The sequence below is a fragment of the Ceratocystis lukuohia genome (genome assembly GCF_044167205.1).
Source record: "Ceratocystis lukuohia strain C4212 chromosome Unknown Supercontig2_pilon, whole genome shotgun sequence".
Lineage (NCBI taxonomy): Eukaryota > Fungi > Ascomycota > Sordariomycetes > Microascales > Ceratocystidaceae > Ceratocystis > Ceratocystis lukuohia.
In genome coordinates this window covers 2,689,235-2,715,486 of record NW_027263521.1, presented here as the reverse complement: position 1 = coordinate 2,715,486, position 26,252 = coordinate 2,689,235, and the positions used below count along the sequence as shown (strand labels likewise).

General features: G+C 50.3%; 7 protein-coding genes across 7 annotated transcripts; 1 reads left to right on the top strand and 6 right to left on the bottom strand.

Annotated features, from left to right (window-relative positions):
* Window positions 1-665: 665 nt before the first annotated feature.
* On the bottom strand, window positions 666-2,319 carry HOO65_020674 (putative transporter; the record flags this gene model as incomplete). The annotated part of the gene is made up of 3 exons (XM_071006685.1): window positions 666-934; window positions 1,000-2,093; window positions 2,156-2,319. The coding sequence occupies 3 exons, from the start codon at window positions 2,317-2,319 to the stop codon at window positions 666-668; spliced, it is 1,527 nt and encodes a 508-aa protein (XP_070861312.1).
* Window positions 2,320-4,635: 2,316 nt separating this feature from the next.
* On the bottom strand, window positions 4,636-7,033 carry HOO65_020673 (nonselective cation channel; the record flags this gene model as incomplete). Its single annotated transcript, XM_071006495.1, has 3 exons — window positions 4,636-6,359; window positions 6,430-6,566; window positions 6,819-7,033. The coding sequence occupies 3 exons, from the start codon at window positions 7,031-7,033 to the stop codon at window positions 4,636-4,638; spliced, it is 2,076 nt and encodes a 691-aa protein (XP_070861311.1).
* A 752-nt stretch (window positions 7,034-7,785) lies between these two features.
* Window positions 7,786-10,090, bottom strand: HOO65_020672 (uncharacterized protein; the record flags this gene model as incomplete). Its single annotated transcript, XM_071006515.1, has 5 exons — window positions 7,786-8,276; window positions 8,344-8,642; window positions 8,684-9,277; window positions 9,330-9,960; window positions 10,054-10,090. The coding sequence occupies 5 exons, from the start codon at window positions 10,088-10,090 to the stop codon at window positions 7,786-7,788; spliced, it is 2,052 nt and encodes a 683-aa protein (XP_070861310.1).
* Window positions 10,091-11,290: 1,200 nt separating this feature from the next.
* On the top strand, window positions 11,291-12,102 carry HOO65_020671 (Mitochondrial genome maintenance protein MGM101; the record flags this gene model as incomplete). Its single annotated transcript, XM_071007012.1, has 2 exons — window positions 11,291-11,751; window positions 11,835-12,102. The coding sequence occupies 2 exons, from the start codon at window positions 11,291-11,293 to the stop codon at window positions 12,100-12,102; spliced, it is 729 nt and encodes a 242-aa protein (XP_070861309.1).
* Window positions 12,103-12,481: 379 nt separating this feature from the next.
* HOO65_020670 (Receptor expression-enhancing protein 4) lies at window positions 12,482-13,234 on the bottom strand (the record flags this gene model as incomplete). The annotated part of the gene is made up of 1 exon (XM_071000128.1): window positions 12,482-13,234. One exon carries the CDS (start codon window positions 13,232-13,234, stop codon window positions 12,482-12,484), a length of 753 nt encoding a protein of 250 aa, XP_070861308.1.
* Window positions 13,235-16,267: 3,033 nt separating this feature from the next.
* Window positions 16,268-17,200, bottom strand: HOO65_020669 (putative oxidoreductase YusZ; the record flags this gene model as incomplete). The annotated part of the gene is made up of 2 exons (XM_071006969.1): window positions 16,268-16,832; window positions 16,908-17,200. The coding sequence occupies 2 exons, from the start codon at window positions 17,198-17,200 to the stop codon at window positions 16,268-16,270; spliced, it is 858 nt and encodes a 285-aa protein (XP_070861307.1).
* A 934-nt stretch (window positions 17,201-18,134) lies between these two features.
* Window positions 18,135-19,979, bottom strand: HOO65_020668 (Fungal Zn(2)-Cys(6) binuclear cluster domain protein; the record flags this gene model as incomplete). Its single annotated transcript, XM_071000127.1, has 1 exon — window positions 18,135-19,979. The coding sequence occupies one exon, from the start codon at window positions 19,977-19,979 to the stop codon at window positions 18,135-18,137; it is 1,845 nt and encodes a 614-aa protein (XP_070861306.1).
* Window positions 19,980-26,252: the final 6,273 nt, after the last annotated feature.

Here is a 26,252-nt window from a genome sequence, read left to right as displayed (position 1 = left end):
ATCCTGCGGTCCTGCGGTCCTGCGGTCCTGCGGTTCCACGGCTCTCAAGTGGTCACCCACCCCTACGTCTAGAACAAAGCTGGAGCCAGGCTGACGAAGCCTCACTTTTTGGCGTCTTATTTCTTACTTCTGAATTCTTACCTTCTCTCCACCTACCATGAACACGCAGTGGTCTGACAAGCTTCCTTCCCAGACTAACGGGGAGAGGTGGAGGAGGAGGTGGCGTGTCTAGAGCTTCTTGCGTAATGTTCTTAGGTCGCTTAGCATGCGTGGCTCTACAATGATGTTTGCAGCGCCCTTTCGGTGTCCACAAGACAGAAAAAGGCTTCATGGGACAACCAACGCGGGCGTGGTAACCAATCAACCCGCCGTGGGAAAATAGGCTGGCCTAGAAATAGTTGTATGCCCCCGAAGCATTCCTCCTCGCCAACCCTAAAGGCGGGAGCACAACAGGAAAGGTCCTTCGTACAAAGCACAGCCACTTTAGATATTTTGCTATCAGTGCTGTTATAGCATATGTTGCAGCTGATTTAATCTCGGATCTAACTTTATACAAGCATAACCATAGGGTGGGCACCTACTCCTATATGCACTATGCCCTTGGCCTCTGGCCCCCATTTGTCCACTAATGTACCTTGTCTGGTCTGTACTCTCCGCCTGTTTCTCTATGGCTTCCACCGCCACGCAGGATGTCTCCATTCCAGCTTCGACAGTTCCTCCGGCGACCGCCCCGCTAGCTCAGCATCGATATTGCGGCCATCGCGCTTCTTGTTATCGCTCTTCATCCAAATCAGTGTTAGGGTGGTGACTATGAATGCGAGTGACGAAACCGCCATGTTGAGACCGTTGCCGATGGTATACTTGGGCCAGTCGGACTGGAGATACGACCAGGTGGAAATCAGGCCGCCGATGCTACCCGTCATGACATTGAATCCTAGGAAGAATGCAGTGTTAGCCTTGCACCGGCACAAGCAGAGGGCCAAACAAGGATAGACTCACCAATGGCTGCAGCCCGCGCAGTATCGGTGACAACATTAGCAGAGACAGTGCTATTTGTTAGTGACCCAAGGGCGAAAGTGCTGCTGCACACGAAAAACGTCGCGACGTAGAGCACCTGGTGGTCTGTTGACCCAAGGAATATTGCAAAGCCGACCATGGTGAGAGGACAGGATAAGATGAGTAGAATCTGCCGGCGGTTTATTTTCCAGCTGATGTAAGAAATTGTGACAGTGAAGAAGGCCCCAACGACGTAAGGCGGAACAGTACGTAGCTGGATCACGACCGTCGAGCTATCGGGGTAAAGACTGCGCACAATGGTGGGGATGAAAAATACGATGCCCGAAACCGTGATGGTGTTGAGCAGGAAGACAAATGACGTTATCAGTATCACAGGGTTGATCATGCCTGCCATAAGTTTCGACTTGGACATCTTATCCAGAACCTCTGTGTTATTCAATCGCTCAGCCGCTAGCCGGGCGCTGATGATTGCCTTTTCCTCGGCCGTCAGCCATGTGGCCGTTTCAGGGCGATCAGTCATGGTGAAAAAGGCGGCAAGGCCCAGCACACAGGTAATGATGCCTTCAATGGCGAAGAGCATGCGCCAGCGATGGAACGAGCCGAAACCATCCATGGTGAGGATGGCGCTGGCGAGCAGGCCTCCAAAGGCACCAGCAAGCGGCGCCGTGACGACGTACAAGCCCAAGCGGAAGGTCAGCTCCGAGGAGCGGTACCACCGGGATAGATAGTACGCAATGCCAGGGAACATGCCGGCCTCGAACATGCCCAGCAGAAAACGAACGCCACAGGCCTGGGATACGGTGTTGACCCAGGCGTTGCATATCGAGACAAGACCAAAGGCGATGGTGATGCTGGGGATGTACCAGCCAGGGCCAAAGTGTTTGCAGAGGATGTTGGAGGGTACCTCAAAGAGGATGTACGAGATGTAGAAGCAGGTCAGAATTACATTGAAGTCATAGCCCACCATCTTGAGGTCTTCATCCATGCCAGCAATGCGGGCGTTTCCTGATATGGCCGACAAAAAAATTAGTGTTTGGCCAGGACCAAGAAACATCGATGCTAGGTTGCAGACTTGCCTATGTTTGCACGGTCAATGAAGCAGAAGAGGTAGAGGATCGATGCTGTAGGGATGAGGTACAGATCAAGCTTCATGAGAAGGCGAGCCTCAGCCTTGGGGTCGATTGACACGGGAGCACCATCGTGTGAGTTTCGGGTTGCTTCTCTCTTAGGATCCATGTCACGGCCCTGTATAGAGCTAGAGTCGGAGTTCTCAGTAGCGAGGGTACGGACATTGGTGCCCATGATTCAGAAAAAAGTGGGGGGGGGAGGAGGAGGAGGAGGGTGTTGAGGGCGAAATAATGTGATGATATGGCGTATGTTTGTCAAGAGCATAAAGACGGTAGAACGCAGTAGAGAGACTCGGGTCTCGGTATATATACATGTGCGTTTAAAGACAAAACAGCAGATACATGGAGAAGATATACAAGCAGGAACAGCATTTGCGTCTCGGCTTGGAAATGGGCGAGGGAACGAGTGTGGATTCCTCGAATGCTAAAGAATGCTCGTTTCGACGGGAGATAAAACAATGGACAGAAAGTGACAGAGGGCCTCAGTGATTTGCCTGGATGATCAATGTTAAGGGTAGAGCTAGTTTGGAAACGTCAAATAAGGATACTCAGCTGAAGCCGCGCTAGCTGAAGCCGTGTTGCTCTGTTGTGTTACAGTCTCGAGGTCTCAGTCTCTGGCTGAACGTCTCATCTTTTTATGTCCGCCGTGGGGTGTGGGGAACCTTGGCTGAGATAGTCTTCCCTCTAATATAAACATGTGCCTGATATTTTCCTGCCGCGCTTTGTAGTCATGCTGGTGCTGATGTTGAGGTGCGCCGTGTGCCGTAGCTCAAGACATTGATACGGTGTTGGGAGGAGACAAAAACAAGCCTGGCTAATTCTTTGGTTACTACAAATTATGGATCGGCGATCTTGCCTGTTTGAAAGACGTGTTGTTGTCTTGCAATCGACCTCTGGGTTAGACAGTTGATGGACGGCACTGGCAGCGGTAGGGTTAGAATTGTGAAGAATCGTTGTTTGAGCCTCTACCTTTCTAGATAACATATGGCTCAGTGACCTTCGGGCTGGTATGCCACAAGTGGTGGTACGCCGATGCTCCGGTGCTTATTGCCAGGAAAAGGTCCCATGTAAACCTGGATATACTATTTGCTGTTCCACCCTAGCAAGACAAACAACTAAGCATTTCCATGGATAGCTTTTGCTAAGAAACAGGGCGAGTTAAAGTGACGGCCTGGTTTGTGGTGTGGTCAGCCTCGAACCTAGACCGGAATATATGTAACATCCGCGACTCACAGCAACCTGAGACCAACAGGGTCTTTGTTGGCTACTTGTTTTATTTAACGTTCACCTAGTGGTCTCTCACAGCAATAACACGACGACGTCTTTCGGATGGGGGCGGCATAGATGGTGCTGTCTTCTGTCAGTACTTGCAAGTGCGCGCCGCCGACTCAAGGATTGCCTGCAGCTTTTGGGGGGTTCAGCTTTTCAGCCAGGCGGCTTTTCCGCTAGATGCTGCCCGAGAGTTATCATTGCGTGGTGGCATTCTAGAATTGGTCACCTGGTGTTTTTGGCTTGTGGCGCCTGATGGCTTGGTAGGGTTTGGACAGTGCTGAGAATGCGTTAGTATTGGTCCTGCTCGAGCTGCATGGCAATGGTGGGGGAAATCGCGCTCATGTTCTGGCGAGTAAATGGAAGACTGCAGTGTGCATTTGGATGCGTGGCTAGTGAAGAGAGCATTAGTTTTCATGTCGACATGCGTGCGGGCCTGCTGGCCTTCCATCCCTCGATGCATATTGGTAGGACGATTCTCCCGAATTGGCTTTTTCATGCCATTTTCCCAAGTTTGCGGTTAAAGGTGTGCTTGGCGCTGATGCTGTGTTAGGTTGTGAACGCTACCTTGAATATTTCCCTGTACGTCTTGGTGCAACCGCTAGTTGGCATACACTAACTAAACCGGCCAAGCATGATGGGGATTGCGCTGGCACAGGCACAGGCAATAGCCATGATAATGGCTGTGGGAAGGCCGTCAACAGGCTTTCTTGGATACATAGGCATAGCGAAAATCACAGTCTTCAGTCCTTGATCAGCCGACGACACCGAATCCCTTAAAGCGCCTGCATTTTGGTAGACCCATCTGACAGCCAGTGAGCAGCTGGAGCGCAACTTGTACTAAGCATATGTGTCGGCCTGCTAGCAGCTAATGTAACCACCATGATGCTCGCTTAAAAATGCTGCAGCGAAGGTTGACAAGAGCCAGGGTTAGCATCTCTTGGCTGATGAAAGAGCCGGTACATTTAGGGCGGCTACCAGGACTTGTTCAAAGACAGCTAGCTACCATTGCTCTTCTTCTTTAGTTTCTCTAAAAATAACTGTCTAACTGCATCTATTACTTCTGCTCTCTCCCATAGAAGTTTCTCTCAAAAGGCCCAAAGACAAAGGCGAGGAACATCAGAACATGGGTATGTACACCAGGGGAAGGACTCTAGGAATTTGGCTCCAGTAGAATAACCGGAAACACAGTAACACGAGGCTCGTCTCACTGAAGGCCCAGCTATATAGAGCTCGAGTTAGTTGTCCGCGAAGTGCGTAGCCTCATCTGAGCCCTCTGTAGCTCATTTTCTCGCGCCGTATTTGCGATTCCTACACTTGGGATCTTGTGTACTATTGTGTCGCCCTCCAACAGGCCCACCTCCTCTAGCGGATCTAGCTTTTCCAGGTTATCCAAAAGTGTATCCGGCAGCTCAACCTCAAACACGGCATCGATATCGGCGTGCGGCGAAAAGCGGCGAAACTCAAAGTTGAATGGCCACCACCACCACGAGGCCGTCAGTGATCTCGGCTTTGCACTGAAACTGCGGCGCTCGTAGAGATGAATTAGAATGAGCGTTGGTAGATTGATTATGCGAATGAAGAAGACGTTGATTGAGTGAAAGAGCCGTGGCCCTACAAAAAACTTGAGTGGCAGTAGACACACTAGTGCCAGGATATTGAAGGGCGGTGGGTACATGAAGACAGAGTCGCTCTTGACGCCTTGAAAGGCCAGAACAGTGTGGCGGAACTGGATTTCAGCATCAGCATCGGCAATGATATTGGAGAAGGTGTTTGTTAGGATGGCCACCAGAATCGTTAGGAACAGAATATTGCCCAAGAAGGCAAACGAAATAGTTAGCAGCGGCCCGAAGACGAAGTGAAATTCGGTCGACTTTTCTATGCCCGTGGCATCAAGTCCGAACCAGATCCAGATAAGCCACTTCACAGTCGTCAGATAGCTTGGGTTGTCCGTGGCTGCATCAGAGTTCCCAGACTCGTTGAGAAGCCAGATTAGCGACATGGAGAATCCCGCAAAGCACCAGACTACTAGGAAGTTGAGGCGGAAAAAGTCCTTGAGCATGGCGTGGAGCGAGATGAAGACAATGTTGTCAGGCATAATGGTGAACGCAAGTCTGGTCATTAGGATCGGCGCTGCTAGGCATATAATGTCGAGCCCGTAGCTGTATGCACTCGACATTTCAAGGAATATATCCAGCAGGCGTGTTACACCATAGCAGCAAAAGATTAGAACGAAGGCCACGTCAAGGAATGACCAAAGAGACTGCGAATGCACCGCCCAGCCATGCTCTATGATTGCAGCAATAAATTCAACAATCCATCCTAGCGTGTAGATCGAAAAGACCGGCTCCAAAAGGTCCATCCAGGGCGAGTTGCGGTGAGCCATAGCCATAAAGTAGAGCACCGCTAGCGTCAGAAACTGGACTAGCTCAATGATGTTTCGCAGCTGCGGCACCTTGAGCCGATAGTGATTCAGCATCGGGGCCTTGGACGGGTCATACAAAGCGACGGGGTGGTGCTTGTAGTGGTCGGGTAGGATATCCATAAAGGACAACGCCGTAAACGTCACGCGACCCTCGTAAATGGCATTGACAATGCGCACACATGCGCGCGATGCTAGGAATGACTTGCTCTCGGCTAGGATTGCCAGCTCTAGTGCCGTAAGTTTGCGTTCGTGGCCGCCACGGTCCTGCACTGGCCACTGTGCTAGGCGAGCTGTTTGGTGAATATCGGCCGAGGCGCCTTGGAACGGATCGAAGCCTGCCACAAGCACGTTGGCAACCAATAAAAGGCCCTGCAGCCCCGAGTTTTCTTCGTCAAACTTGCGGAGGACTTTGGTGGCTAGGATTTCACAGAGAGCGGCACGCGCGAGCATGACAGATTGCTGCACATTGCGGGATGTCTGCGAGCGGAGGAACTGCACGCGATTGACTAACAGGCAGTAGACTAAACGGAAGGAAAAGTAAGTAGACTGCGGGCTAATACTGCTTCTGTTCTGTCTCTGTGCAAAACATACCAAGTGATAGATCCTGTGGGTCATAGAGACGTTCGACTAGGGGCCGAACAATCAGCTTGTTCATTCGGGGTCCACGGAGCTGTTCGGCAGAGTAGGGGTCCTCTATCATGCAGACACCCGATGTCAGCATGTTACACCTGAGTTGGTGATTGCCTTGGTGCAAAGTAGCACAGCACAGGAGGATATATGAGCACAGAAAGGCAACATACACCTTGTATCTCCTTCTAGGCCGCAGGTGGCATAGACTTACCAATAGATGCAATCACTAGCCGTCGTATTCTAGAGACTCCAGGCCATGCGGCTTTGGGTTAGCAAGCTTTAAAAATCCATAATACTAGAAGGAGGCTCAGCCCTAGAAGAAATTAGACACAACAGCGGTTGGAACTCACCGGTGAATGCCCATAAATACCGCCAACTGCTGGTGGTTATTTTGCCGCCCAACGATCTCGCCAAAATTGGTGGGTCCCGGACCCGAGAAGAAGTCCGATGAGGCCAACAGTCCCGCGTCTTCCAAATCAGCCTCGGTCTCGGCTTCTGCCACTAGTTCGGGGTCATCTTCTAGTGACATACGAGAACGCTCGTACTCGGCCGAGGGGTCTGTCATGAATGGGTTCCTTTGTTTTTCACGAGTAGGAAAATAGAGAAAGAAAGGGAGTAGAACTTGGGAGTAGCGCTGCGCGTGTTGTTCCTTTTTTTTTTCTCTTTTCTTTTCCGTTTTTCTCTCTTTCTTTAAAAAATCGATAATTCAAAATACATTCAAGCCAACCTCATGGAAGAGGGAAAGAGAAACATTGAATATAGTAGGCTGGATAGACACAAAAAGAGCAAAAAAAGCCGACTGTCTAAAGCGCAAGGGAAATAAAACTCTCACTAGCTAAAAAAAAAACGGGATAACAGAGCCGCAGCAAAAGCCACATGCAAAAGAACGTTGAAGCTGTGTATGGCATTAGGTTGCTGCGTGTGGCATTGTTCATGTTTCGTGACGTCGAAGGGTGTCCCTGTCCCAAATAACGATATCACGTGGATTGCCACGTGATATTTATATAGATGGGACATGAATAAGAGGGGAGACGAGGGGGCTGAGCAAAGCGCAACAACACAAATGTTGAAGCAATAAGAAACCGAGCGGATTTCATAGAATATGTCCAGTTAGGGAAATTTAACCAGTAGCTTGGGTAGCCCATCGCAGCTAGTATTTGTTGATACCAAGGCCGGGAGGTGGCCGGTGTTGCCGTTACACAATCCGGTATGGGCTGTGTGTAACGCTAACTAGGACAATGCCTTGTTGAGATGCCTAACGGGGACTAGGTGGAAGCGGAGAATGCAGAGTTAATGGCCTATGGAGTTGGCAGAAAGCTATATCTTCCGTTTGATCAATCCCTTCCAAAAGTCAAAGCTATTCTCGTCGCTCTGAAGACTCCATATCTTCCCCGTGCCCCCGCCATCATGCCCTAGTTCCTCTGCTCTAAGCAGACCCCAGTCCCGCGTGATGCCCAAGATGCGTGCCTTACCGCCCCCTTCAGTTTCCAGAGTCACCTTTTGGCCCGTGTGCAGCCAGTGTCTGTAGTAGCGTGCCTCCAGGTCTGGTGAGAACCCTTCTCTGACGAACTGTGCGTACATGGCTTCCAGGCGGGTGAGAATGCGTGCAAGAAGCCGCTCGATGCGGATAGGCTCCTGGCTAGCAGAAAGGAGAGCATTGAGGCTGGTAGTCGGCCGGGCGTTGGTGGTGTTGATCCCAATTCCTAGGACTATCTGGTACTCTCCGTCGCAATACGAGCAAGTAGCCAAGATACCGCCAATCTTTACATAAGCAGAGCCACCTTCTTTGGGGCTTGGATCAAGAGCATCTAAATGGGATAGTTAGAATCATCAGCAATAGGCGTGGCATATGGTACCCAGAACCAATATACTTACATATATCGTTTGGCCACTTCAACTTTACTGGCACCTTTTCGTAGCCTGTATCATAAGACTGGATAGCCTCGACAATGGAAATAGCGGCTAGGTACTGTATAAATACGATTGGGCGGGACATTGCCAAATGGGAAGGGTGGTTGATGACAGTTGAAAAGATAAGGCAGCCTGGAGGAGACACCCAGACATTGGATCCGCGGCCGCGTCCAGCAATCTGCGTAGTCGCAGCTACGGTAAAGCCTGTAGGGAGCTTCGCTAATAGCTTCGTGTTTCTGATGGCGGCGGAATGTGTGTTAGCTCTGGAAGTTTGGATACCGAATGTAGGTTCTTGAACACTTACTTGTCCAAGATCGAGTTTGTGCTCGTGAGCACTTCGCCGTAGAGAAGCCAGGATCCCCAGTCAGTGGCATTGCGTTCTAGCAGGCGGTATTGTTCTAAGTGGCTGTAGTACACGTTGTGATGGAAGCATGGTGTTTCCTTGTTATCTGGCCAAGTAGACTCATGTGGCACAATGGTCTTGACAATTTTGGAGTAGTCTATAAAGCTGTTATCATTCGTGCTGGCTGCAGTTTTGCTAGCATCAGAGACTAGAGGGAGTGTCTTCTCAAGTGCAGAAAGATTCCAGCGGGAACTAGAATTTTGAACATGGAATATGTCCATGTCGGCTTTGATAAGATTTTGCCCTGCGTCATCGCGGATCATGATACTGTCCAAGTCTAGGAGGAGTTTGGCGACAAAGCCGGGCTTGGCGCCGGACAAATGCAGCGGCGAGAGCGAGGGAACAGCAATATCATCCTGGCTAGCGTCTAGCCCAAGCTTGATTAAGCAGCTTTTTAAAAAAGCCGATCGGCTGTGGTCCGCCTCGGCTAGATCCTTGATGAGGCCTTCATATCCTGGGATATCTTGGTGTTCATGGAGATTGGCGGCAGCAAATCTGTGCATGTTAATGCCAAGCTTTTGTGTAGCTTGAAGGGGAGAGTACTTACTCTGGATGGGGTCCTGTTAAAACTGCCAAGCCTAGGCCGACTTTGCAAAGGACAACTGCAGCCTTCTCCTGTCCGCCTTCGACATCAAGGGGATCCTCGTAGTTTGCCAGGACTTCATACTTATATCCGGAGTATCCCTGGACTTTGGAAGGAACAAAAACACCCCCACCATTGTAATAGGACTTGACGCTTTCCGGGCAACCTTGGAGCCCTTGAGTTTTCAGTCGCACGACCCTAGCACCGCTCTCGCTATGATACTCAAAGCCCTTAAAGGCACCTCCACGGCATGTGCCAGTGAAAAAGGCAAGCTCGCGGCTGCCAATGACTTCCAATACAGGATTGCCAACCTCGAACTCGCATCGCTGGCTCCCATAGTAGCCCCCAGCACAAAAACCAAGGTATGAGCCTCCCTTGCGCACAAAGTCGGAGATGATCCGGTTTCCCTGACCATTCAGGGATTTGCAGTATCCAAGATCGGCCCCACCAGGAAATACAAGCAGGGCGCATGTTGGGGCCCATGGCTCTTTGAGCAATGCAAGCTCGGAGATAGGGATGACGGCATAGTTGTGCGAGAGGAGACGTCGCAGTGAATATAGACAGTGTTTGACAGACTCGATAGTTGTGCCATTGCCTATGGCAGAGAAACGGCGAAACGAAGGGAAAAAGAAAGTTAGAAAGCTAGAAATACTCCAAGGGTTGTTTTAGACGGATGTCGTGAAGCTACCTGAATAGACCAGCACGTTCAATTTGCGTGCTGTCATTTTAGTTTAGTCAAAGTTTGGGCGAAGACTTGGGGTAGTCAGGGAGGCTTCCAAAGTTTCCAAGTCAGCTGGACCTTTTTTTCATTCTTGGTACCTCAGTCATCAACTTTTGAGGAAGAGAAAAAAAAAAAAAAAAAAAAAAAGAACAAAAAACACAACGTAACTGCAGTTTTCGCCTTTTTCCTGGTTCCTTCCTTTTTTTCTTCGGCTCCTTTGCACTCGCGGAATTTTTCTCTCCTGTCTTTTGTGCAAATCAATATACTTGCCATTCACAACTGGAAACCTCAACAAAGTAAAAATGGCCAGTAAACCGGATAAAGAAATTGTGACTCAACAAAACGTCATGGATACTGTTGAAACCGAAGATGAGCCGGACCCGTGGTAGGTCGACTCTCACTGTTGTTGATTGAAGCAATGTAGCAGTATGACAACCTGACGATACTGACTATTTACTGCTAGGGATGTCCGAATCAATAACACTGGCTGCGCGGGTAAGTTGACACCGTCATTTGTTTTTTTTTTCTTTTTTAGTTTCGGTCATAGCTTGACATTCAGAGCTTTCAGTTCTGCTGGTCTGTCATCCTGAAGTCGGCTACTATTGTTCCCGTCTTCCTGCTTCCTACCCTGGGCTTCAACACTTTATAGAAATCTAAAAGCTAACATCTCCTTGACGAGCCACAGTAGAGAATAGTAGGCTCACTGACTGCTTCTATGAAACGAGAGATTGGCGCAAGTGCACAACCGAGGTAGGTCGCTCTTCCTATTCGACTTTGCTACAAAAGAAAGAATTCTGGTGTTGTACGGGTATATACATAGCTGGACACGCTCGTTGCCGCCTTCTTCTTTTGTGAGAGTAGCTAGCTCTAACGTCACTAGATGATGAACTTTCAGAATTGCTGGAAGAAGAACAACAACGATGTACGCACTTCTATGAAAGATGCATAGCGAAGACTCTGTATTATATAGAACTGATTGGCAACCACAAGAAAACGGTAGCTCCCTACATGCACTGTGCCTTATCAATGTTGATATCCTTGTCTCAATGTGCGCATCATTACCCACACTGTCTTTTTCTGCTTAGTCATGTGCATTTTTTTCAATTCGAACCCATACCCATAAAAACACTAAAAGTTGGGTCGGTTTTCCTAGTATCTCAATGGAACATTCATTCGAGCTAAACAACCACCCGTGCTCTAAAATATGGCTTCTCTACGCTCTTTCCGAGCCCTCTCCCGGTCTTTCTCACGCAATACTATCATTGCCCGTATTCCCGCCGCTGCCCGGCCCCTGAGTGTCTCTGTGCCTCGCTTTAATGACGACACAACTAGCGCCCTAGCTGAAAGCGACAGCAGTGCTAGCTCACTAACCGAACAGGCTGTTTCTCGCAACACTCCTACCCACATTGACTGGACAACGTCGTACTATGGCTTGGCCACTGAGCCCTTCTCTAAGGAGGTCACAGCTATCTTGACCCGCACGGTCGACCCTAAGCTCGATGTGGAGATGAAGCCCGATGGTATTATCTATATGCCTGAAGTGCGCTACCGTAGAATCCTCAACGAGGCCTTTGGTCCCGGCGGCTGGGGCTTGGTTCCCCGTGGCGATACGGTTGTTGGTGATAAGATAGTAACACGCGAGTACGCTCTAGTTGTGCATGGCCGGTAAGTACAACTTCTCATTGTTGAATCGGCATGCTGCTGTCCTCCAACATGAAAACCGCTAACCGCCACTCTTTCTCTATTAGCTTCATCTCCCAGGCTCAGGGCGAAAACAACTTCTTCTCTGTGGACCAGATTCCCCGTGCTGTCGAGGGCTGCAAATCTAATGCGCTGATGCGTTGCTGCAAGGATCTTGGCATCGCCTGGCAGCTGTGGGATCCCCAGTTTATCCGTCGCTATCAGACTACTCAGGCCGAGCAGGTCTGGGTCGAGCATGTCGTCAACAAGAAGAAGGCCCGTATTTGGATTAAGAAGGGCGATCCTGTGCCTTACCCCTACAAAAAGACTGCCTAGAGCACCTGTGTAGGCTGGAAGGTTGTTCATTGCATTCTGAGGCCCAATTCTTGTTTTCTACGCTCTGCAAGACAATTCAATAAAAGCTACCATTGGTTCTTGGTCAACCAATATAACCTCTGTACATCAACACACCATAAGATCTCTAGTCACATTGAGCTTATTGGTTTTACATCTAGATCAACTTCCTGCTCTCAATACTAAACAAATGCCATATGCTATACTTTCTATTCTATTCATGCTTAACAAGAATGTTTCACACCATTGCATGATGATATGAGACGTCTGCGATAACAATGCTTGACATTGATTAATATGTCTGTTAGGGTGGACTGTTTCCAAAGGGGTTGACTGTATGTTACCTTCTACGTCATCTTTCCTACTGCCCAACTCCAGAATCCTTCGGCTCGCCGCCCTCGCCAGAGTTCCAACCCCACGGCGCCCATCCTCCGGTATTGACCCGTCTGCGCACACCGCTTTCATCGCCGCTCTCGGCATCAATCTTGACAAAATCTGTCTCGCTACGTGATTTACTCAAAGCGCTGCGGTCGGAGTCGTCATTGAAGTCGGATCCTGGCGTGCGAGTTCCGTCTCGAACTGCCTGGCGTTGGAGCTGTGCGGCTTCCTTCTCTAAAGCACTGAGTACAATGCTGAGGCGCTCGCGCTGCGCCGTGATGAAGTTCATCTTCTCGTGTGCGTCGCGCAGGGTTGGTGGGATTAAGGCCCCCGATGACGTCATGGATAGGACCGAGCTGTTGGCGTTTTGTGTGGAGCTAGACGGACCAGCCGCAGTTCCAGATACAGCCGAGACAGCCGAAGCCAGCAGGTTATAAAAGTCGCCAGCGGACGTTCCGGTGCTCGATGAAGGCGTAGACGCGGATTTAGCGTTGGGGATAGTGAATCTCGATAGTAGCATCTGGGTGTAGGTCTGGGCGTTGGATCGTGCAGGGGGCGGTGGCGGCGCATCGGGCTCGTCGGGTGGCATGCCTAGGAACTGGACGCGTGCATACTCTATTGCCTTCTTGATATATTCCAACCCAACAGTCCGCGCCGCTTCATGGGCGTTCACAATGAACTCTTCGATGGTGGATTCGTTTTCCTGGAGGTATGGGGCAAGATATGTCTCGTACATGTATCGGGCTCCTTGTGTTTGCGGTAACATTAAATAGAGGATGAAGCCGAGGCGAAAGTACCCATAGAAGGGGATCCTAATAGGGGAGCGGTTAGATTTGGGACTATTTACATGCCGCCTAGATACAGCTCAAGCGAGGAGACATACCACGAAAAGAACCAATAGGTCCAAGATTCTACTAGCATCATACAGCCAAAGACCACCCAGTACATTAACCATGGCGTCAGTGACGCGGGGTCAGAAGTCTTAAGAGCCTTATATGAAGCATAGAGAGGGAAGAGAAAAGAGGCAACGGTTCTGCGCCAGAAAGCGGTGCCATAGTCAGTTAGTCATGGCGATCAAGGAATAGGGATTTGGGTGAGCGAGATGCGCCTCCTAACATGTGTAGGCGCTGTCCGTCGGTTAACATACGAAAGAAGGTTTGCAAAGAGGTCGAACATGGCGGTATGTTGATCCGCTATCTTGTGCGGTGAGTATTTTTGTGTGTCGCCGCTCTAATTCGGGTCGTGGGGCAAAAGGAAGATGGAGGGGAGAGGAGGAGCTGTAGGTAGAGAGATCAGCTGGGACGTGTGGATGGAGGTGGGAGCTATGTGAAGAAGAAGGCGTAGGGCACTAGAACTTGGGAAAAGAGAAAGCTGCGCAGCAACAGAAATGTTTGGCAATATGTAGATGGAAATCTTAGGAGAAGGGAAGCGGGAAAGGAAGGAGAGATAGATTAAAATTGATGAGGGCTAATTTGTGCTTGTTTAAGGACCAAAGACACATGTGAGGGGCAACCAGAGTTTAGGCAAACCTACCTATGCATATGCATATGCATACCTTACACACACAAACAGACAAGGGCATATAGGAAGTACAGGGCACTACAATTGGCTCTGTGTCCAGTATTTGATTAAGTCTCTCAGGCTGCCAAACTGCTTTCTCAGCAGGGCACACCAACCACCAGCCCCCAGACAAGCAAGCCCCAAGCCTCCCAAGCCTTTTCCGGAAGCCAAGCAGGGGGCACAGTTACAGGGCAGTTCGGCTGCCAGGCCTAGTGGGGTCATGTGCGGCTTGAGTTATGCTTCAGATCCCATCTAGGCCCCTTCTAAAACCCTCTAAAGCAGGTTCCTTAGGGCTACAGCGCTGGGTGCTCGCCACTAAAAACGCTAGCAGGGGGGGCAAGGGAGGGGAGAACCTAAACAGCGCAATAGAAAGTAGAGCAAAGGAAAAAAAGAAAGGAAGAAAGGCAAGTTTTTTCAAGGTGTTCCCTTGTAGCAGTCAGAGCTTTTTCTTGTTTGCTATCGCATTTGTTTTTATGCGTCCTCTCACATAAATGCAGCCTTTCAGCCATGTCTCGGATTAGTGCACTTAAGCTTCTTCATAGCCTCGTACCCTCCAGTAACCAATCTTTAGCTCCATTTTTCAAGCCTTAACCGAATCACCCAAAAAAGAAGAAAAGTGGTCATGAGTCAAATGAAAGAAAATTATGAGCCCTGTGACTTTAGCTGTACCCCCTATGGAGAGTTACTTATGTGCGTCCAAGTGCAAATTCTTTCTCCAAAGGCACAAAAGGCCTTAGGTATAAATTTGATGTCTTGCTGTCACCTGGATAAGGGAATATAGTCATGAGACTCACCTTCAAAGCGTCCAAAGACATTCATTCCAACGGAAAGCGGCGGCTCATAGTCCTGGATTTGGCTGCACCGCTACTGAGCACTACGTCACTCCATGCCATACTGTAGGAAGAGGGATCGGCGGGTATCGTTACTCTTTGTGGCTCTGTGGAAAGCAGGCCATATAAAACAGAAAAAAAAAACGATGGAGAACATCCGAAGAAGGACAAAAAAGAAAGGACCTTCTCAGATGAGGTTCGGTGATGTCCAGATGATCTGGAGCACTGGGAATTGAGCCCAATGCGGGGGTCGAACCCGCAACCTTGAGATTAAGAGTCTCACGCTCTACCGATTGAGCTAACCGGGCGGGTTGGGGAAGGAATTCTTGAGAGGTGCTCCTCTAAACCGGAATTTGATGGTTACACAAGGCTTGATTTGTAATCAATCTTCCGTGTAATCATTCTCCCGGCGTCGTTTAATCGGCGATGTCTGTAGACCTTAAATCAAATCTAATCGGCGATGTTTGTAGACGTCAAATAAATTCAAGTTCAAGTGCAGGGTCCCGATTTGTAATCACCCGCAACCTAAGTTCCATCCGGGACAAATAACAGCCGGAGCTTAAGCTTTCCCATCTGGGCACTACAGAGGCAATCGCGCAGAGGCAGGTCACTGTCACCGCGAGCCATTAGGGAGCGTTCGCAACACATGAAGCCTACGTTGACGCAGCCAGTTCTTGGGGGAGGAGACCATGAGGACAGGAGTGAGTGGAATAGGAGGGACTTTTGCAAAATGTCGAGAAGGGGTCTACGAGTAGGTGCCAAGGGAGCTCTACTCTCAGCAAGGGAAATTCTACGATGCAGCTACAGTCACGCAAACGGAAGGACAACCCCGCTGTACACCGCCCGGGCCTGACCCCCTGTGCCGAAAGCCGGCGGCCTTTTAGACTAGTTTACACGGTCGTTGCAAACTAGAAATGCCAGGTATCCAACCCCTGGGAACCCCGCAGGCACGCTGGATGGCGAGCTCTCTGGCCCTAGCACCGAAAGTTAAAAAGCTATAGGACACGCTTAGAACCTAGGCATGCCTGCAACTGCAGAGCACCTAAGAGTTGTACTAAAGGATGGCATCAACCGGCTATCCCTTTCTAGAGCACACGGCCGTGTTGCTGCAAATCACAGTAGGTAGACATAAAACAATACAAGAACAAGAACGATTTATAATCTAGTGGATAGCTGAACATTCGATTTATAAGCAATGATACCTATCAAGGTGCAGAAAGTCCCCAGCCGGCGTTAAACGCATTTAAGCTCAAAATGCGAAGAACGGAAGACCGGAGGATCTATTACCTCGAGTCTTCATATCGTCAATGTTATCCAGTTGCAGCGTAAATGCTATATATCCCACGGGATCGCAGGGCTCGCTACATGGATATTTGCGTTTAAGAGTCGAAGCCAGTGGTAACACCAATGGGCTTGTTGAGTTCGAAGTCTAGGGTCAGCTGCTCAACCTTCTTTCCTACACCCTCGATACAGTCGGCTCCTAACATCAGTCTGTTCGTCTTGCCCCTGAGAGCTCCAGCAGCACCCTGGCGAGTGGCATACTCAAAGATCCTAGCAGCAGCCTTGTCCGGGTCACCCAGCTTAGACTTGTCGATACCAGCGGCCACCATGTCTAGGAAATTGCCTGCATCGGTGCCCTTGTACGGGGCAGAATACAAGGCCTTGGTGCGGACTACCATGGTAGTTGCGAAAGCACCGGGCTCAACGCACATGGCCTCAATTCCAAAGGCTGCAAGATCTTTACTGGTAGATTCTGTTACACCCTCCAGTGCGAACTTGGTGGCAGCGTAAAGTGAACCCCCGGGAAGGCCCGTTAGCCCCATCGCGCTGCTCACGTTGATAATGAGGCCGGATTTGCGGTCACGCATGCCGGGGATTACGGCTTGCATGGCGTACATGGGGCCATAGAGATTAGTGGCCATCATTGCGTGCACATCCTTTTCACTGTTATTGTCGTGGAGTAGTTAGCGTAATGCCTTGTGGTCTAAAAGGTCACCCATGCTAGCAGTATGCACATACCTGACGTCTTCAAGCGGGGCCAGTCCACTTTGCCCGGCGTTGTTAACCAATACGTCAATGGCGCCGAAGATTTTCTCAGCTTCACGGATTGCAGCGATGATGGTGTCCTGAGAAGAACTCATTTCTAGCTCAACGACCTTGCCACCCTTGCCCTCGATGGTGGCCACGGCCTCGGCGTTAGAGCTCTTATTGCGGATGACAGCGATGACACGGTGACCAGAGTCGAGAGTCTTGTTGGCTAGAGTGAAGCCTAGGCCCTTGGAAGCACCGGTGATCAGCCAGACGGGTGACATTTTGAGTAATCGGACGGTTGGTGAGTTGGGGTAAGTGAAGTTATAAAGTTAAAATTGAGATTGCGAGACAAGATATGATTGTTAAGTTGTAAAGGATAAGATGAGAGGCTTGGAAGAGAAGTTGCGTAACAGCCATGAAAATGCAGTGGCCACCGTCATTTATACATCTTGAGAGAGCTACTGCTATTGACTCTTCCCCGCACATTAGCAAGCTTTCTCTTGGCATTTCAAGTGCTTTGATAAGCCGGGTCTTGACACTCGCCGTCTTTGTCCATCGCTCCGTTTCCATCGGCCTAACACTTAGAACAAAGAGCCCCTGCAGTGTGATATCGACCGGATTTCAATTACAAATGCTAAACTCAGAATTCGTGGCTTGCAAGCTTCTAAAGGCACCTAGGATTCGGTACAAACTATGCTTAGTCAAGTGTTTCTTATCTCGCCCCTCCTCCCCCCACGGCTCTATCATAAAGTACCAGACAGCTTAAAACGGACTTGAGCGCGACAGAGACAACTAACAAATGGAGGGAAATTCGCGCGGAGTTGGACTTGTAGGGTAAAGACAGGAGACGTTCTTTTGCTTCTACGACCAATGATTCAGTTTCGCTGTTCTGTGGATTTGTAATAGACCTTTGGTGGGTTCCAAGCCATGTGAAGAAAGCCAGGTAGAGACGGAGTTGATCGCATACACATAACATATGCCAAGGACAGGTCAGCCAAACATTGAGACACTTTGTTATTGTTTCTCGCACCCTCCCTTGTTTGTACACTGTCGTGGCAATATATTCGTCCATTCATTCATTCATTCATCTATCCTACTGCTCATATAGGTTCATGTACTCATACACTCGTGTCTCGATCCCTCCCCCCCCCCCCCCATTCACGCACGGGCTCATATCCCATAGGCACACAAGTAAAAGAAAAACGTAAACAGTCGTCAAGTTGGGTATCTCAAACACGCCACATCCTGTAGTACCTGGATGAGCTTATCCTTAAGCTCAACCGACATCCCCCGTGTTGCAGCCTCCAGCCCAGCCTTATCATACCCCGTGCGATGGCCGGGAATCTCTATGTGCGACAAGGCACCTTCGTATCTTGTGATGACCTGATTGATAAACCTAATGGAGCCAAATAGCTCTGCCAGCAGTCGTACATCGCCGACTACGTGGCGGCGACTCGCCTCATAGTTAGGAAAGATGTGGTTTTGGCTTTGAGGGTTGGGATAGTTGAAGCCGTCGGACAGCTTTCGAGCTGGCGCTGCGGCAGGCCTGTCATGGGACCGCGGCGGACTGCCAACAGGCGAATTAGAAAGCGGTGCGAAGCGAGTGCTGCTGCCAGACTCGGGTGATATAGGTCTAGTGGCTGGCGGCAGGGCTACGTCAGGTAGCGTGTCTAGATGCTGGTTAAGCGCTGCATATGTGGACAGAGCATTGACACGCGAAGTGCCCTGTGTGGGCAGCGGGGGCAGCACTATGGTTGAGAACGCCAGCGCCCTGCGCTGGCTGGGCACAAAGCCAGGCCCTGATGCGGGCACAGTCGGGGCAGACGTAGGCCCGCCAGCAGAGTGAGCTGGGGTGGCACTAGATGGATGGCGGCCGTTCAGCCCCATAATGTTCACGTGGTATACGGTCAGGAGCGACAAGCATGCAATAATGATGCGGCAAGCGACTTTGGCGCGGTTAGAACAGCTGCACATCATGATGACCTTCATTTCCTGAAGGAACCATGACTTAGTCTCCCGGCTCTCGCGGTAAATGGTATCATTGTCCCTGGTATCCCCATCAATTCCGCTATACATATGCGATAGACGAGGCATGACCTTCTGGATCTTGTCTTCGCACGGGTCATTGGGGGAGCACACACGCTCCAGATGGTTCCAGCTTTCAATGATTTCCGGCGGACATGCATACTGCTTCAGCACGTCGGTCTGTGGGGGATGGCGTTTGGCCTCTTCAACGACGGCCTCGGCAGACTGGAGAAGCTCTGGCCAACGGATGCTGCTGGAGTCGTCATTTCGTGCGTGCATAGCTTCCCCAAGTAGCTGACTCACTTCGTCAACTTGCGAGCGCCGCTCGCCAGAAGTGGTGGTAGTAAGCATGCTTTCATGGCTTATAAGCCCGACATGGGCCAACGAAGAATAGAGGTCGTTGTTGATCTCGGCAAGCATGGCGGCTTCTTCCAGAGGACTGCCCAAGGGATTGGGTTGGGGCTGGGGGTGTTGGGAGTGCTGGGGCTGCCGGGAACGTTGTTGGACATTGGCGCCCTGAGGGCGATGCAGGCTGAGCGGCCGCTGGTTGTAGTGGCATGCGAAATTGAGCGAGACGCAGCGGCTGCACTGCGGCTTGCGACGGTCGCACTTGAAGTTGTCGTCGAAGCAAACATCGCACGAGTCAAGATGGCCGTAGTGGGTTTGCTTGTCGGCTGACGCAGATGGCCGCAGACTACTAGAGCTAGAGCGGGCGGAGAGGGGTGGAGGCGAGTAGGGGCCCATGGGGCGGCGTTGGTAGTACTGTGAGTGGTGCGGGTGCGGGCGCGGGTGTTGGTGTTGGTGTTGGTGGTACTGGTGTTGGGGCTGTGGTTGTTGTGGCTGTTGTGGCTGTTGGTGATGAGAGTGGTGATGGGGTGCTGTGTGCTGCCATGACAAAGGGGACTGGTGCTGCTCACTTTGGCTGGGAGATGCAAAAGAGACGGGTGAGGAAGAGCCCGAGTGAGCGCATTGCGAGGGAGAAGACGAGGATAGACAGCGGTCATGGCCAAGGCCGTGCCGGGAAGGGTTGGCCATGGTGCAGAGAGAAGAGGAGAAGAGAGAAACGTGAGGGTGTTGGTGTTGGTGTGTTGCAGAGACAGATGATGTCATAGGCCTTAATGGGCAGACAAAGATCACGTTGCTGAGCCGGGTAAGCAAGGCAGCACTTAACCAAAGCTCAGACTAGATGGACAGGTTGTGCCTTTAGTGCGCGAGTGGCCAGTTTTTTTGGTCGGGCTGTCTAGTGGGTGGTCCCTCGTATGAAGTGCGAGCACACCGAGGAAAGTGAAGTGCTGCCGGGGAGTATTATCCTTATATATATATATGTATATATAGATATATATGTATGTATGTATGTGTATACACCAGTATGGAGAGCAGACCCAGCCGCCCACAGGGTCCCAGGGCTTGCTTGTCCTGTATTTTCCGGGTGAGCTTTTATTTTCCCGGGGATCATCAAAGGGAAGGCTTTGGGTCTAAACGTCTTCTAGATTTGTGTTTTCTTTTTTTCTCTTTTTTTGTCCAAGATTTGGTTTCTGACTTTTATTCAGCTATTTGATAGCCCAAGAGGGGGAGGGGGGTGGGTTGACTTACACCATCAACAGCCGTGGCCTGGCCCTGTTGTTGTTGTTATTCTTGTTTTTTTGCAACCACCAAGGTTTGTAAACAAAAAAGAAAAAGAAATGAGAGACCCAAGGGGCCGGAGTACCAAAGGGATTTCCAGGCAGGTTCGCGAAGGGAAAGAAGGAAAATAAAGAAGAAAAAAAAGAGACAGGATAGAGGGAACAAGAGACAAGGTCAGCAGCAAGAATATGGAGATGAGACGAGACGGCGAGGGGGGGGGGTGAGGGGGGCGTATGTCAGGCACAGTAAAATATGGGCATTAAAGAGCAAGAAAGAGGGATACCAAGACGGTCGCTGATCACGGAGAGGTGTCTGCTCCCATGTCCTGCCGTTAATCTTGCCGCTATCTTCTCTACCGCCGGCCAGCTTAGCTTAGCTTCATGCACGAGAGCACCGCCCCTTATAGCCAGGACTCAATGTCTTGCAGCAGGCAGTTTCAAGGCAGCATTTCGAGAGAAAGAGGAGGAGAGGAAAACGAAAAAGTGAAAATGGGAAAATATGACTTGTATTTCGAATATTCCCCGATAAAGAAACGCTCAACCGGCTCGTCCTGCCCTGCTGATGGCTAGGGTAGAATCCATGTGGTGTGTATGTGTGCAGAGTGTATATACCGGATATATGTATATATAGATATATGCCTACCGCACTTTGCACATACGGTGGCACGCGTATACTACGTTTAAAATGTGTACCATGCAGCCGCGGCCGTCTCTCCTGAAGGAGGCAGAAGACGACAGGAAAAGTTAAGAAGAAAGAGATGAAAATTAACAAGTGAAAAAAAGTGAAAAAAAAGTAAAAAAAAAAAGAAAAGAAAAAGAAAAAAAAAAAAAAAAAAAAAAAAAAAAAAGGGCCGTCCGCTCCAAGCCCGCCAGGGTCAAGCGGTGAGGAAGCAGAAATACGCAGATATTATAGATCTTTATTCGGGACACATTAATGGGATGGGCAGCCAAAGAAAAGTACCAATGCAAAGGGCCAAGAACGAAGACACCGAGCCCGTCTTAGAGCGTCTTTTGCCGTTGGGCCTGTTCTTGGAGCATTGTGTGTCGTCAACACATACCACATAAAAGACAAGCAAATTTGCCATCCTGTTTAATTGCCATGCGCACGGTGGGCGTGAACGCAGACAGGACAGGGAGGGGACAAGACAGACCCGTCAAATGTTTATTTTACACTGTATAAGTGACCAAGAGCGTAGGAGAGCATGAGAACATGAGAACATAGGAGTGTGCGGGCGTATGAGTGCACGAGTATGTGTGCGTTTCTATCTCTACGTCCATCATGTCTGCGTCTCTTTGTATGCTCGTGTCCTTGCCGACACGCTTCGTCTCTCCTCGATCGCACACGTACACGTGGGCTCACCTGCCCGGACGCGGTAGCCGTATACAAACAGCACACCCGCAGTCTGAGGTCGTTCTCTAACTGGCAGACTGGCGGGCTGGCATGTCCTCTGCCTGCCTGCTGACTCTAGCCCCCCATGCAGCCAACGCCTGCATCGTCTCTGTCTCTTCTCTCCCCCCTTTCTCCTCTTTTCTTCCCCTCCTCCCCTCCTGTCTGTGGCAAGCAGCAGTTAGCTCTGATCCACGGCAGTAACCAGGCCTAATTTCGTGTTGGCTTTTACGGCTTAGTCCAGGATCGGCAAGGGAGGAGAGGACATTTCATCTAGGCGTAGAACCACCAGACAGCTTTAAAGCGGCGAGTTTGTAAGAATTAGCCAAGCAGCCGCTAGTATTTCGAGACTAGCAAAAATGAGTGCATAGGAGGGAGGGAGTATCAGCATAAGAAAGGAGGTAGCTTGGTTGCGATTCTTCTAAAGCACAGGTTTCTAGCCCCGAATTATCTACCGTCTTCCATTGTGTACGCAGGCAGTCTATGCTGTCCTAGCCCAGCCTGGATTGGCGTGGCCTGGTCACAGCCCCCTCTCCATTGGGGGGGGGGGCGGACAATCGCGGCTTTGCGCCGCTGTTTTTCCGCTACTGGATTTTTTTCCGTGTTTGTTTTTTTTTTTTGCTATTGCGCGGAGCTTCAGCTTCGTTCCTTTGCGTCCGTTAAATCTGCTGTGTCTGTTGTGTCTGTTGCGTCTGTTGCGTCTGCTGTGTCTGTCGTGTCTGTCGTGCCTGTTTTTTATCTACGTCCCCGTATCTGCATATCTGCATATCTGTGTATCTGCATACTTGTGTCTCCGCTTCTGTCCTGCTTCTCGCCCCTTAGCCACTGTCTGCTGTCTGCTGCCTGCTGTCTGCTGTCTGCTGTCTGCCTGCCCGCCTCAACCAACTGCAAAAGACACTCGCCACACTGCCCGGCCGGCGGTCTTCCACCTGTGTTGATATCCTCCAGACTTCCCTTCTTGCGCCCCCTTCTCTGTCTCTCCTTGCACATACATACGGAAACATAAGACAAGCCCCATATAACCCATATAGCCCATATAGCCCATATAGCCCGTCACATAAACCCCTCTACTAAACACGTTCCCCACTCCCATATCAAACCAACTCTGCCATGTCCTTTCACCTGGATCCGTTCTGTTCATGCTAATGACTGGGGGGGGCGTTCGGAAAGCCAAGGACATGGGCTCGGATTGGATTGCCCCATTCCATACACGCCACCCATGACCGCCGCCGCTGCTGGCCCCGTCGGTTTTCGCGGCCTTGCACATTAATCTGCACTATGACAAAGTTCTTTCCATTCCCTGTTCGCCCGTATAACATTGAAAAGAGACAAGACAAGCAACGTGACGATCAACAGAAACCCTCTGCCACACCACACGCCACACTACACCCACATACAGACACACACACACCCCCCTCCCCTCCCTTCTTCCTGCACAAGATCCGAACCCTGTCTATAATATCCTTCCTTTTGTCTTGTCTTTCCCCAACTCCAACGTCTTCCCTAACTTGCACCTTCCTAGCGCTAGCACTATCTATCTACCTGCTCTCCTACATCTGCAGCTGCAACTTGAATTGGCACTTCGCCTAAAGTTCAGGTCCTGCTTCTGTTCGCACTTGGCTTAGTCCGGAGTTCCAGCGCCTTCCTGTGGTGCTTCCTTTTGCTGCGCTTTACCCAGCTGGGTTAAGAGACCAGGAGAGCCGAGACGAGACGGTGGAAGTCCCTCGAAGAAATGAGCTGATCTTGGCCTGTTCATCATGCTATCATAGAGGCAACCTAAGGTAACCACCAAGAGACAGGTGCTACCAGCGAGCGTATGAACCCTTTATCAGAGGTTGACGATCTGCCCAAGACTAGCCCCAAGCCGAATGGGCAGTCCCTCCTTTCCCCTCCCCTCCCCCCCCACTAAAAACTCTAATCTGCCTGCTTTCTGAGGGATTCCCTTATTCCCTTCACATATCTAGCTCGCAGCTTGCAGTTCGTACACACGCATCCAATACTCCTTCATCTCCTTTTTGTCGCTCAAGTTCTGTCATGGTCTAGAACATCTGTCACCCAGGAGCGCGAAAGGGTGGTACCAGCCCAGCAAAACAGCCAGTTTCGATATCAAGCCCGGAAGTAGCCGCTACAAGTACGCCGGGCTAGGGTTATAGTTGCTTTTCTCTTTTTTTTTTTTTTTTTTACCGAACCTGGCATTTCAAGGCTTGCGAGAAGCAGGCTTGGAACTGGAGACAGGCTGCACATTTGGCCGGGGCTTACTCGATGGCTTGGGCTGGCTCTGTGGTGTCTTTGATGTTGTTTCACTAAAATCCCCCCCCCCCCTTTTCACATCAATGCAAAGTCAGCTAGCTAGACAAACAGCTAGACAGACAGCCCAGCAGCCCGACATTGAGACAGCTGAATAGCGAGAGAGTTAGACAGCTAGACGGCTAGACAACTAGAAACTAGACAGCTGGCCGGGCAGCCAGGACAACTGATGATGTCATGCCTGCGCCTTGGGACTCTGTCTGATTTTCTCGGCTGCATTTCGCTATGCTGTATGATATCTGCCAGCCGCTACCTCTAAGGGCATACGCCATGCCATGTAGCCCGCCTTGGTCCTTGGCTTCCTCCGGATATTACTTGGTGCGCTCGCCCACAGCTTGTTCACTGGGCTACAAGCTAAAGTGATGCGCCGTGTCCTATTGCCTACCAACTTGTCATCAAGTCGCCCACCCCTCCCATGTCATCAGCCTCGTAAGTAACATGCCACTACCACACACTACATATGCCACATACACACACACACACACACATGTCGCTTCACTACCGCCATGTAAGCAAGTCTCCTCACATTTGCCTTGATCGATTTGGGTAACCCATTCGGTCATGCAAGCTACAAACCGCAAACTGCAGAAACCCAGCTTAGCCGCCGCCTAACCACTTTTGCCTGTGCAGTCAGGCTCTGGCAATATGCGTGTTGTGCCTATAAAGCGGTAAAAAAAATATTATATATATATATAGAAAAAAATTACAAAATTAAAAAAATTCCCCCATCCGGCCGCGAGCACACTGTGCACCGGTCTCAACAAAACAACCCGAAACACCAAAAGATGGCTGGCCTGTTCCAAAACAACATCAACAAAGAGGGGCAAGAAAGATCCAAGCACAAAAGCTGAGCCCGTGAGGATGGAGCACATGCAACCATTGCTTCGTACATGCACTCTACAACCGCAGCTCCTCATTTACTCCATGACATACTGCCTCACAAAAGCTCATCACACTCTGCCTTTCCCACATCGCCCAAGTGCGAAAATGAACTATACCTGTATATGTGCATGTACATAACCATGTTATGCATGTACTGCACTTGTTTCCAGGGATTGACGCGATCCCTACTCTTCACACACTTACCTACTTACATCTACACCCATCTGCTCCACCCTAAACCTACATAATGCAACCCGTTACCCACAGGCAGCCTACTCGCAGCAGCTGATGCATAAAAGGTTCAGCTTGGGCAACAATGCCAAGTTCCAACTGGCGATAATAATGGACGAGGAGGGGCGTTGAGCCTCACATGATGCACACAACCTTGGTTTCTTGGAAGGGGTGCGCGGAACCATTCGATATCGATCTTGACTTTGTCTCTTCCATTTCTTTTTTTGGCTGTCTCCCTCCCCCCCTCCGTCTCTTTTCTCTCTCTTTTTCTCTCCTCCCTGCCTCCCTCCAGCCAGCCAGCCAGCCAGCAAAAGGCGATACCCCGAGGTCGAACAACTTCTTCCACACATTGCACATGGGCACCTCACAGGGCTTGTCGTTGCATGTACCCGTGTTCCCGCCCCCCACAACATCCACTTGCGCTTAGATAAGAGCAATCAAGCCACTTGTTGATTTTCCGGTGCGTGCTGTGCTGCACACAAGCCAATAGATTCAAGCCAAGCAAGTACTTGCTTCTGCTTGTCACGACCGAAGCCTATCGCTGAAAAAGAAAGTAAGCAAAAAGAAGAGAGTGCGTGCCCAAGGAGAGCTTCAGGGCCAGCCAAAAAGCCTTGTCGTCTAGCTTTGTGCAGCTTGCAGGAAACCAAAGCGAATCTAAATAGATCCCTTCGTCCTGCCTGACTTTTTGTCAGTTAAACGTCGGACAGAACCTTTGAATTTGTATTTCTCGTGCATTTGCATTTGCATTTGCATGCACTTGCAGGATGAGCAGTTGGAGGAGCAAGAGTTTTGTGCTCCATTTCAAGAAACCGAAGTGTGCTAAGAAAGCATAATTTGTCACCAAAAATGTGGGTCATGAGGTATCCCGGAACTGCCCAT